Genomic DNA, 12839 nt, shown 5'->3' with positions numbered 1-12839 from the left:
TTACATGTTCGAGCCAGAGCCGGAGCGAGATGAAAATGAAGACGACGAACCTGCAGAACAACGTCTTCATATGGATGTATCGCAATGGTGTGTACTGTATTTACACATGAAACTTTGGTCTTCCGACCTTTTACCACCGTGTCGATTTATTTTGATTAATATGTCCGAGGGAGAGAGAGCAAGACAGCGTCTAGTTTGGAGACGGTGATGTCTTGTTTACACTTTCGCCTGGCTCTGAAGAGAGAGAGTGAGCGCGCGCGCGACCGGGTCTCTCTCTCTGCTCGTTCTTTCAGTTAAACATGCTCCTGTCACAAGCGCGGCAGTTCATCTAAATTAGACGGTGTAATGAAGCGTGTGGGTTACTACATCCAACAACCGAACATTTTAACTTACCCTCTCGTAACTTCTGCATCCTTTAGCTTGGACTACAAAATTGCAGCGAGAAATAATAATGGCGGATTGCTCGAAGTGTTGGGCCGGAAGTCAATGTCCTTATTTGGCAGTTCCGCTGCAAATACTGTGACGTGATAGTTCAAAAAACGTCATAGATAACAGAAAAATCTGAACCGGTTGAAAAATATGACCGAAACAGAATATAAAGATATCAACGAAGCACCTGAAGAGAATAATTTCATCTTTTCTGTACTTCTAAACACTCCAAATATACAACAAAATGCATTTAAGGGCTAAAAAAGTGCATTTAGCATGATATGTCCCCTTTAAGACAGGAATACACAACGCGACTTTTAAAATCAGAATTTTTTTTTAAAACACAATAGGCATTATACACTTGCTGACTTTGTACATAGTTACAGAGGAAAAACTGGGCACCGTAAACGACTGAGGATCACACACTACCAGACTTTTCAAGTCATTAACAAACTCACACAGAAACACATACCTTGTTGCAAGGAGACACGTGACAAATGAAAACAATTTGTGTTCTAAAATCTTCTCAAAATATCAAACATGTTTGAGATCCTCCGACTGGATGGAATCAAACTTTGAAGCTAAAAAAATCAGAGTCTGTAATCATCATACACAACATGATTTTCTGTGAAATCTGTCGACTCAATTCTGCAGACTGGCTCTGACTTTTGCCAACTAGCGTCAGCTTGTCCAGACTGTAAATCTGGGCAAAAGTCATGTAGTGTATTCCAGCCTTTACTGTTGGTCACTTTCAAAAACATTTATGAATGTTAATAGTTACTTCACAAAGCCATTAACCAAATTTACATCAATACTGAAATGGTAAAAGACACTAATATGTCTTTCAAAGCTGCTTTTGTTATAATAAAGGGTAAAAAAATTCTGTAGCTAAAATGGCGTAGGTTCAATTGTCTGGGAATGCACAGACTTCTAAAGTTAACACTTTTAATGCAGTGAGAGTCACTTTTGATAATGATGTCACAAATGTAAATAGTTACTTCACAAAGCAATTAACAAAATTTACATCAATATTGAAATGGTAAAAGAGATTCATATTTTTCTCCAAGCTGTTTTTGTTATGATAAAGGGCAAAAGCCACCCCCTCAAACTGTCTGTTTACTGACAGATTGATGAAATTGAAAATGTTAATACTATAAGGTTCTTTTGAGTCTTCGCGAGGTAGAATCAGACTCTGTTTTGATCAGAAGCGCTATCTCCAAAAGACGTCTGAAGGTAGGATTTCCCCCTTGCTGTGGGATGTAATACTGTGAGCAAACACACGCGCGCACGCAAAGATAAAGGATTACAGTTCGCTTGTCTGTGTTAGTCTGTGGGGCAGAGGTCTATCCCACACTCTAACTCCCTCTCTGTGGGGGGCGCCGTTTCTAAATTCACATGAAACGAGGAGGATCTAGACGATAAGCAGGAGACTGTGGTGTGATGCTGGCAGCGGTTTGCTGTGAAAAGCTGTTAGTGTTCAATCCATCGACCAGAAAAACGCCCCAGATGGATTCCTTACCACACACTGAAGATTACAAGCAACAGTAGCCACTGTGTGGCTTCATAACACACACGCCCACACAAAAACATGTCCGCAGTCACACAAATACACACACAAAAATATACTGAATACAATTACAAACATGCAAAAATGTAATAATAAAAGATGGCCTTCATTATAAGAAAATAGAAGATGATATGCTCCAAAGTAATTGAAAGGTAAACTTTAAATAAATAAATAAAAAAAAGGGGAAAAATGAAGAAAAGGGGAAAAAAGAAAAAAGGGTGAAAAAGGAAAAAAAGGGTGAAAAAAGGGAAAAACAAGGAAAAGGCTCGAGTCATTAAAGCTCAGGATTAGGGCTGTCCCTGACTATGGATTTTCATAGTCGAATCAGAATCGTCATGTCTTGCCTATAGTCGACTAATAGTCGAATCATGTGTATGGGGGTGGAGCTGGGGGCGGGGCTTTAACGTTTCAAAGCCGCGATGTACAGAAAATCACACAAAGATATAGAAGAAAATGTATAAAAACATTTTTGATCAATAAAACTAAGAAATAACATAAATAACTCCATAAAGGCCACACTGCAGATTTGCATTTCACATGCAAATCAAATTAAATCGGCTAAATTACCTGTGCGAGCAGGCCAGCCTACAGCACAAATTAAACTAAATTAAATTAGAACAGAATATACCTTTCTAATAAATAAAAATACAAAACAAAATAAATCAGAATCAAGTCACAGGATGAGGAGCAAATGTGTGCAAAATGCCTAAAGTGCAGGGGAACATATATTCAAAACACAAGCCCCAAATAGTTAGATTAGATAACCCTGACAGATTAATTAATAAAATAAAAATAAAGAAATTATTAAAATAACGATAGTAGCCAGAATTTTCAACTTTGACTTTTTAACTGCAGAAACAACAATAAATGCTAAACTGGAGAGGCAGTCTTTTTAGCTAAAAATGTTCACAGCATCCAAAAATAAAATTAGAACCGGCTGAAAAGTTTTGAAATCACTTGTACCTGATTGAGAGAACAAATCCTGAAAGTCTTTCACTCTGTCTGTCCGTTGGAGTCTTTTCAAATTGTGCGCGCGGATAAAATACATTCTAACGTGAAACCCAGTCTATGCGTGAAACATGTTAACGTTGGCCGGCAGAAGTGCGATCATGGTTTTCCTGATGCTAAATCCAGCCTTGGAGAATATCCTTTCTGATGGTGTACATCCACACTTTAGATTTTCTTATCCCAGACATTGTTAAAGATTTAAATCCTTGCCGCGAAGACGCTCCTCTGTCGGTCACGGATTGAAAGTGAAACTTAAATCTGTCACGGGGTGTTTGGATTTATTCACGCACGTTAAAAAATATTTATTAAAAGCTTCTTTCTTTGCACATTTTTATATAGGCCTACAGCATTATCATAATAGGCTGAATATTAACGTATTGACATAAAAGCTAGTTCTATGTGAAATCAGACATTGAGCGCCCTCATATAGCCAAAGTGGCATGATCCTCGTTTCATAACCTCTGCGAAGATTCGACCGTGAGATCGGTAGTCGAATCAGGCTCCTCCTATCGAAGCATCGAATCTTCGACTATTCGGGGTCACCCCTACTCAGGATTAATGTGATGTATTGACTGAAGTTTTCTGGGAGGGACGGTCAACTTCGGTCCTGGAGGGCCACTGTCCTGCAGAGTTTAGCTCCAACCCTTACAAAAAAAATTTCTAGTAATCCTAAAAACATTTATTAGCTTGTTTAGGTGTGTATTATTAGGGTTAGATCAAAATTCTTCAGGGCAGTGGCCCTCAAGGACCTGAAGTTTTGGTGTTAATAGTATTTTTATCATTAGGAATATTTATGTTCAGAGCGGTGGGGTGCTATGACCTTGATGAGAAACAGCAATTTACTAAATATATTTACAACTTTATTTAATGACTTTTCATGGGACAAGACCCAATTCTGAGCATTTGATTCTGCTGACTTACTATAGGGGCTGCTGCCTCTAAATCTGTTGTTCTGCATTTGAGACTTGAGTCACTTAACCTCTAGTTCCTCCAAGGTTGATGCATGGATGAATGGAGATTCAAAATAAAAATAATGAATTCAAGCACAAGTACAGTGTATTAATGACTGAAAGACTATATAGTGATAACTGTTCTGAAGAGAAAACATACCTGTGTCTAATGTCACGATTTCTGGACGCATAACATGGAAAGAAATGTCAATAATTAAAACTGAAGTCAACATTGAGAAAAGACATTCCTCAGATAATTTTTGTTTTTACAATTATGAAAACTTGTATAAGCTATAAAAAGCAGATAAAAATTTTTGATTACATAATCTAATCATTAAATAACTTTTATAAAACAGTTAAATTTAGATGTCACTATGCAAAGCTCATTTTGTAGGTTATTTGACAAAACATTTATTAGTGTTTGATTTGATGTAATTAAATATTTCAATAGCAGGAATCTTTTTATTAATAAACAAGAATAAAAAAAAACGGCTTAAATAAAACCTTTCAAAATAAAAATCTAATAAATAAATAAATACGAAATTAAATAAATAAAAAACAGAATCCCTATTAGTAAAATAATCAGTTATTAAACCCTTTACATTCATACATTACTAAATAAAACTATTAGTTTAAAACTATAGAGATTGCATACAACAGTTACTTATGCAATAAAAAGGAGAAGAAAAACATTTAAACACTTTTGAGAAATTATTAATTTGCTGATCTAAGATGGCAGACCTGAGCTCCAAGATGCTGATGGAGAATCCATTGGGCAGAATCCTGCGGATGTAGTTAAAATCACCTACATACACACTTCCATCCGAGCCGCAGGCCAGAGCGATGGGGGCAAATAGTTTCTGCTCCACAGCTGGGCCGTTGCAGTTTGGGCATGGGATGGCACGGACCGCCCCTGTCCCCATCACTGTGGAGATGACCAGAGGCTGCTGAGAAATAAAGACATTCTCTCCATTTCCTTTATGAAGGATACCTGAGAAAAGAAATAGAGATTATTAGATTGAAGGATGAAATGTATTGGTGATAAAAGACCCTGTAGAAACAAGCTAAAGAAAGGAATGATACAAACTGCCATCTAGGGAGCTCTCAGAAACTAGCAAAATATATGAATCGGGAGGATGTTAGATGTAAACATGCTCTATGTTGGGCATCTTTTTTGGTAAACGCTGCCATGTTGCAATCTGAATTCATGGGTTAAGCTAATTTTTCAGGGATTGACTTCAATTAATTTTTTTTAAATCATTTAAAAAATGTGTTGGAAATTACCCCTGTCCCAGACTTAAAACATGAAAATCTATCATAAAACAATTCTTCAAATACTTTATAAAACTATGATAATCCAAAATACTGTGAACGTCCTGGTTGCGTATGCAACCCACCATTCCCTGAAGGAGGGAACGGAGGACGTAGTCGACGTCGACTGAATGGGATCACGCTAGGGAGCCAACCATCTTCGAGCATGCAAGCACGAGCAAATGAAATTTGCTGTGCGTGATTTGCATCACACACTCCGCCCCACGGAGCGGGTATAAATACGGAAGTGGATGCACACAATAGTTGCTTTACGCTGAGGAGCTGTGAGAACTCGGTCAGCGGTGGCCCAGCTATAGTGGCAAAAGGACTACGTTCTCCTTCAGGGAACGGTGGGTTGCATACACAACCAAGACATTCCCTTTCAGTCGAGAACGTCAGACGTAGTCGACGTCGACTGAATGGGATCTTTAACCCTGAGAAAACGTCACTAGAGCTGCCTCCTTCCAGTGCCTGGGTAAAAGCCTCAAGTCCCCCCCGCAACTCTGAGGCGGAGAAGGGCGAGGCTTAGGCCAGGGAAGTCGACTGCTGTTCCACAGGACCACTGGGAAAGCGTACCCTGACAAGGAAGGAAGGGACGCTGCGGAAACCACATCCTGACGAAGGGAGGTAACATGTGGGGAATACACATATGTACTGGGCGGATGACCGGGCAGTACAACATATGGAATGTCACTGGGATGACTCCAGCCTATAACAGGGGGGAGTTTGATCAACCAACAGTGACGGCAGAGAGGGAAGACACGGGTTCACCGCAGGGAGCCGTACCGTGGAATAATACACATATGGGATCGCCGTAGGGATCACAACATATGGACCCAGCCTAACACAGGTTCCACCTGGCTCCGCCACGTCCGAGGCCGAAGGGTATGGAGGAACTCGACAGGGTTCAGTTTAAGAGGGAACTCAACTGGAGCAAAATTGCACACGTATCCAGGAGGGGAATGGCGCAGGAAGCCGACACTTCGAACTGTGCTTACAGTGAAAACTGGCTTCATGGACTGCATTCATGTGAATGGAGCCCACGGGAAGCAACAGTTCGACACATGCTAGTTCTCTAGCGAATGTGTATAGGTGTCGCCCAGCCCCCAACTCTATTCAACATCTGTTAAGCGAGGCAATGTATGCCAACGCCTAGGAGGGAGCAGTACTCTCACTTAGGAGGAGCTCACCGCCGAGGTGGGCACAAAGGCAACCACTTTGAAGTGGGCCAACCTCTGCTTGGAAACAGCCTTCCCTTCTGCTGTCCCATAACAGATAGAGCTGGTCTAAGGTCTAGGCTTTGCATTCTGATCACGTATAACCACACTGAGGCGGACGGACAGAGAAAAGCTAGGGCTCGGTCTGCCTCCTCTGGGGCAGCGCTTGCAGGCTCACCACCTAGTCCCGTGGGAGAGGTAGGAACCTTGGGCACACATTCAGACCGGGGTCTCAACTTGTGAGAGTTAGCTGACCCGAATTCCAGGCACAACTTGTTGACCGAAAGTACCCTACCCTCTAGTGGAGACCATGCGAGCAGGAGAACTGTTTCTTAAAAAAAGGAATTTTTTAACTCACTGCCTGCGATGGCTGCAGTGCAGTAGCACAAGAGAAGACGACCCAAGAGGGTAAGGAGGGGACACAAGGCGGCTATATCTCCTTGCTCGCCTCAGGGACCTGACGATCAAATCGCACTCTGCTTGGATTTGAAACCACTGCCTCATGATGTGCGCCAATGTAGAAGCCACAACATTTATTTTTTGGTGGAACCTTAGAAGCTTCTGACTCCAAGGAGGAGGTGGCAGCGAGTTGCAACATGCAAGGGAAGCGCAGCTCGACGGTCGCAATGTTGTCAGAACAGAACAAGATCGCTGAGCAGCGGTGTCTCGAAGCGAGGGACTGTAAGCAACTCGAGGCAACGAATGCCAATGCAGTTAGAGGGCGCCCAGAGCTCTGTTACTGCATGCCCTTTATACGTGGCCCCTCAGGCAACATTTGGAGGACACTTGTTCCAGGAGCCACTAGCCCGGGGAAACAAAGGTCTGCTTATGGGCTGAGGGTTTGGTGACACGCCAGGGTGTTTGTTTTCTTACACAGAGCGTGTCGCTCTGCCACGGCCACCTCGGGACTCGGTCATCAAGCCAGTGCTGAAGCGGTCTCCAATTGGAGGAAGCCGTGTGGCTGCATCTACCATATGCCCCAGGAGCCTCTGAAAGTTTCAGTGGAACCCTTTCTCACTTCTGAATAGCACTGAGCTGGCACACCTCACTTGAGAGATGCGCTAGGCCGAGACCACCTCCATACTAGAAAAGAGATGCTCAGCATTTGGGCGAGATTACTCTTTCCCAGTTGACCTGAAGACCCAACTGGCTATGGAGCACTCGAAGGGTAGGACCATGTACTGATACTTCGTATCTTCGAACGCAAGAACACAGTAAGCCTGTGGAGCGGAAGGATAGAGATCTGAAGTACACGTCTTTCAGGTCGAACGCTGCAGACCAAGCTTGGGGACGGGGCATTGAAAAATGTAACTGTGTTTACAAGTGAACGGAGGCTTTTCGAAAAAGGACCCGTATCAGTTGCCACAGAACCAAGATGGTCATAACCCACCACATAATAAGGATACAATGAAGTACGAGCTCTGAAGCCAAACTCCATACCGGCTGCAGGGTACGGCTAGCATGCGTCCTTCGCCAGTAGGACTGCGGCGCACACACACAGGACAGGAGCTCTGCTCAATACCTAGGTGTGATGGATTTCACTGAGCCTGTGCTGAAGCCGAGCGAAATTAATCGCAAGCCAGGTCTGAAGGTACCGAATTGGGCCAGGCTGGGCATCGGTTGGAAGCGTTTTAGACTTCGACAAAACCGGACCAGGGGCCAGGGAACCACAGACGTACCCGAGGTGGGGCAGCGAGGTGGAGGACAGGATCCGGCTCGAGAGGCCCGAAGGCGGCCCGAAGCGGGATCTGAGTGTGCGGTGCAACACTTACCTGACTCCACTGGGTGGCAGGGGATGCATGAGAAGGCGGATGACCGGGTCCTCGAACGTACCTAGCTGCCAGCTGGCGAACAAGAGTGGGCTGAAGGGTATAAGGCTTTACAGGGTCACACACAGTCAGACTAGCCCTCTTGGGGCCCAGGAATAGAGAAATTGCTCTTTCTTTGAATATGTGGGTACCGCTGGCTCCACTTTTTTGGGAGCCAGCGGCAGAACAGACACACACAAAACAAAAAAGCTTCACCCGGCCCTCCACCGGATGAAGGGAGTGGCCATCTCCCAGAGCAATCCTACATCCCTGGGTGGTCCGCTCAGGTCAGCGTTTCCGCTGTCGCCTTGGCAGACGGGGCGCCCCTTCTGCATCCGGCTCCACGCTGAGACCTGGGTGGAGGCTGCTGCGGTGGTCCAGCGGGAGCGGAGGCGGCTGCAGGCTGTCGGGGCAGGATGTGCCAGATGGCCTCCGTCTGCTTCTGGGCGGCAGGGAACTGCTGGGCAAAGCTCTCTACCACGTCGCCGAACAACCCAACCTGCGATATGGGAGAGTCCAGGAACCGAACCTTGTCCGCTTCTCTCATGTCTGCCAGGGTGAGCCAGAGATGGCACTCCTGGACCACAAGGGTGGACATCGCCAGACCAACCGCGCGAGCTGCAACCTTCGTACCCCGGAGGGCAAGTTCGGTAGCAGTGCGGAGCTCACCCATGAGCTCACGGTCTGGACTACCCTCGTGCATGTTCACGAGCGCCTGGGCCTGATGGACCTGATGGACCAAGCGCCATGGCATGCAGAGAAGAAGCAGCTTGCCCACAGGCTTTGTAAGCCTTGCCCGTCAGAGCGGACGAGAACTTACAGGCCTTAGAGGGCAGACGAGGATTCCCCCTCCAAGAGGCAGCGGTCGCCGGACACAGCTGCATCGCGACTGACCGCTCCACCGGAGGGATCACCTCATAACCCTTAGCCGCTCCTCCATCAAGGATAGGGAGGGAGGAGCTACTCAGGCGGTTTCTGGCAGAGAAAGGTGCCATCCATGCCTTCGTCAACTCCTCATGCATTTCAGGAAAGAATGTCACCGGAGTGGCGGGCTGAGAACCAGACCGGCCCGCTCCGATGAACCAATCATCCAACCGAGACGGCTCGGGACACGGTGGTTCGATCCACACGAGCACTACCCTACCGCCTCGGCTGCCTTTTTCAGCATAGCTGACATCTCTGGATCTGGCTCGGGCAACGCTGGTCTCCCAGAGGGCGGAGTGTGTTGTGACGCATGTGTCCACACATGACACGGCTAACAATCTTGCACATAACATTTTATCAAAAAGTTGTGTATTTGGTTACAAATGAGACAACTGTGCAGGTGAAAAGCATAACTGAGATGAAATATAAGATGTGAACAATAAAATATTTTTATTGCTTATCATTTTCGAATTAAGCTGTAATTATGTTATACCAAAACTAGTGATGTATGTCTCGAGACCGGTCTTTTACTTTTACGCGGTCTCGGTCTTGTCACGGCCTTGACAGTCTTTGGTCTTGGTCTTGTCTTGGTCTCGGACCTCACGGTCTTGTCTAGGTCTCGCTGTCTCAGACCGACATAGTGGTCGGGGGATTTAGCAATACAATACTATAATATCCACGATGACACAACGTTCGATAATGCAACATTATTATCCGCAACGGAACGGATTGAAGCGCGCATCCGAGTGAAAGTGCGGCGTGTGCGCGATCCACACGAGAAAACACTGTATCCGCGCCACTGATCGCAGCGGCAATGAGCACTTTGATCACTTGATTTAAAAAACACATATCAGTGACATGATGGGTTTTAACTTCATTCAGGAGATTTTGGGTAACTGCACAACTGACAGATGACTTTGAGCGCACCACCAACGGCGTGTGTGTGTGTGTGTGTAACCATAGCGACAAAACGACCAACTTTCGGATCCTGCCCTTAAGCCTATAATTTCGTTTTTACACATTTTATTATGTATTTAAAAGTTGCAGAATGGATTCATTTGGAGACTCCGAAATCGGCAGAGATAGGCAGGCATTTGCTTAGATGAATTTGTGTCTTTGATATCTGTGTGTGTGTGTGTGTGTGTGTGTGTGTGTGTGTTGTTTGATTACAGTATTGTATTTAAGATGGTGTTAGACTAAATAAATGGTCTTTTAAATATCATCTGCATATCTCCGTTGTGTTGACTAAACATTAGGCCTAATCCAAGTTTATAACTGTGTATCTTTAATTTGATGTTACGATTTCATCTACACATTAAGTATAATTTCAATTTGTTACATATTTCTCATTCTTTAGACAGTTGTTGGAGGAGCAAGATGGTGTTGGAGGTGTTTGATGTTTTGTCAGATGAACCAGTCAGTACCAGTCATGTCAGTCCTCAACAGTACACAAAAGTTAAGGGAGTCTCAAACCTCTAATAGTGCAGTAACAGCCGTCATGCAATTGCTACACATAGTTGATCTCACCCAATCTGCAAAAACATTTACAGTGAGCTCACAGTCACACACATGACATGGTCTGTCTCTGTATTGTTCTGCCTGTGTAGTTTAAGTAATACCGTCTAATATTGAATGTAAACTGTGGCTGAACCCTAGTATGCTGCTGTTCTTGAATTCATACAAGTTATAGCTTAGCTTCAACACTAGTCTGTTTTTTTTCTTTTTTCTCCGGTCTCGACTTGGTCTCGGTCTTGGTCTCGACTTGGTCTTGGTCTTGACTTGGCCTGTCTTGGTCTTGGTCTTGTCTTGGTCTCGATACCCTCTGGTCTTGGTAGTGTCTTGGTCTCGGTTTAGGCGGTCTTGACTACAAGTCTAACCAAAACTGAGGAAATATATGTATTTAGGATACATAAAAATCTAGCCAGAAAAGCCATTTTATTCTAAAAAGAATTAAAATTTCATTTTCTTCATTTCCACCACAAAATGAATGGTGATTTGAAATTTGTGACAGGTTTAGGGGCAAAAACATAAATATGCTACAATTCTCCTGTGATACAATATATCCACTGTTGCACATTTTAGCAGGCAAAGTAAATAAACTAATGATTTTGAAAAGTTTGTTTAAATTTCTAAAAGTCTAAAGGGCCAAAAGCGTCCATAGTTGAAGAAAACACCCATGCGCATGAGTGTGTGCACGTGATAATCACTCACCACTCTCCAGGTTGAGGATGTGGTGCTGGTTCAGTGTCCATCCGCCCAGGTTGGATGGCATCAACTCAAAGCCCTGCAGCTGAGCAACTCTCTTCTCCCAGAGCACAACGTCCAGACACGATTCATACTCGTATCCAACAGAGACTGTCATTAATTCACACAAACACACACACACGTAAGTGCCAGACTTAGTCCATTAAATATCACCAATCGATCACCATCATCAAAGAAAAAAATATACCTACTCACATACTTTCATTGGTAATTCTTCATTTTAAAGTGAAACTTCAGAATTTTAATGCATAAATTACCCAGTATAACCAATAATTAATACCATTTTACATGATTAATTAGACTAATATGTGTTAATATATAAAATCGTGAAACTATTTATCATTTAGAGAGTATTAATGGAATAACATTTACATATACCTTACTGTACATAAATGTGTCATAACATAGAATTAAAATGTTTAAAGAGCTGAACCCATCCTCAGAGTTAAACAAGTGGAACATGTTATATTTGGTTCAGTTACAGTTGTGTTGCCATGGTGTTACATTGAACTTAATTAGACGGGCTCTTCAAAGTAGCAACGCTTGAGCTGTAGGCAAAATAAACACAGTTGAGAGGATAAATAATAATTATTAACCAATAATTATATTTGCCTGTTTGCAGGGCAGAGATCCTGAGTCATGAGGATTTTTATATCTCTCTACCTTTTAATAATATGTTACTGGCATAACGTTACAAGCACTACACAAATTCAAAGATATATTAATGTAGCATCCTGTAATTTGTGTTTAAATAATCTCTATTGGTGATAGAAAAAAACCCCAGCCGTTTACACATTTGTTTATTATGACCATGAAATGTTTTTGCATAATTCTTTCTAATTACTACTTGAAAACAGAAGTTAATTTCCTCCATAATAGCCAGTAATTACTAATTTTTAGCCATTATTCAGTAGGTGCATTAGTGTGGCGTAAAACTGAACGCTCTTGTCAATGAGCAAAAGATGATGAATTCAGATCCTTTGCAGTGTCTGATTGCTGTCATTGTGATGCATCTCAAAATAATGGACAGGGAGAGAGCGAGAAAGAAGGGCAATGATCATACAACAGCAGGATACAGTCCTGCTAAATATGGTCCTGTTCATACACTATTTAGTCATGAAAGACAGTGACAACTGTATTCAATTGAGTTCCTTACAATTTCAAGGGGCCACAACACAATTTTGAGAGCAAGTTCGATTGATACAGTAAGTGCTGTTTGAATGGATCCGCACTCAACAACTAGTTGTCTGTCACATCATTGATATAGCCAGGACATAAGTATGTGTGCTTTGTTGGTTATTTTCTCGCTGTCAATCACTAATATTAGCTATCTGTCAATCTCAGCTTATGAAAAATGGCA

The 12839-nt window shown here is 43.1% G+C and overlaps 1 protein-coding gene across 5 annotated transcripts in view; it reads right to left on the bottom strand.

The window, feature by feature from the left end:
• tenm1 (teneurin transmembrane protein 1) overlaps positions 1-12839 on the bottom strand; it is a 213050-nt gene that overhangs the window by 46418 nt on the left and 153793 nt on the right. For 4 of the 5 annotated variants that reach the window (XM_082170138.1, XM_082170137.1, XM_082170139.1 and 1 more), the window contains 3 exons: positions 11426-11569; positions 4696-4945; positions 4115-4135 (listed from right to left, as the gene is read on the bottom strand). In XM_082170138.1, the coding sequence (XP_082026264.1) occupies positions 4115-4135; positions 4696-4945; positions 11426-11569 (415 nt within the window). The remainder of the gene's footprint in view (positions 1-4114; positions 4136-4695; positions 4946-11425; positions 11570-12839) is intronic. The other variant, XM_082170140.1, reaches the window with a different exon arrangement.

This window comes from Leuciscus leuciscus (assembly GCF_965113295.1).
Source record: "Leuciscus leuciscus genome assembly, chromosome: 5".
Classification (NCBI taxonomy): domain Eukaryota; kingdom Metazoa; phylum Chordata; class Actinopteri; order Cypriniformes; family Leuciscidae; genus Leuciscus; species Leuciscus leuciscus.
This window is presented reverse-complemented; position numbering and strand designations above follow the sequence as displayed.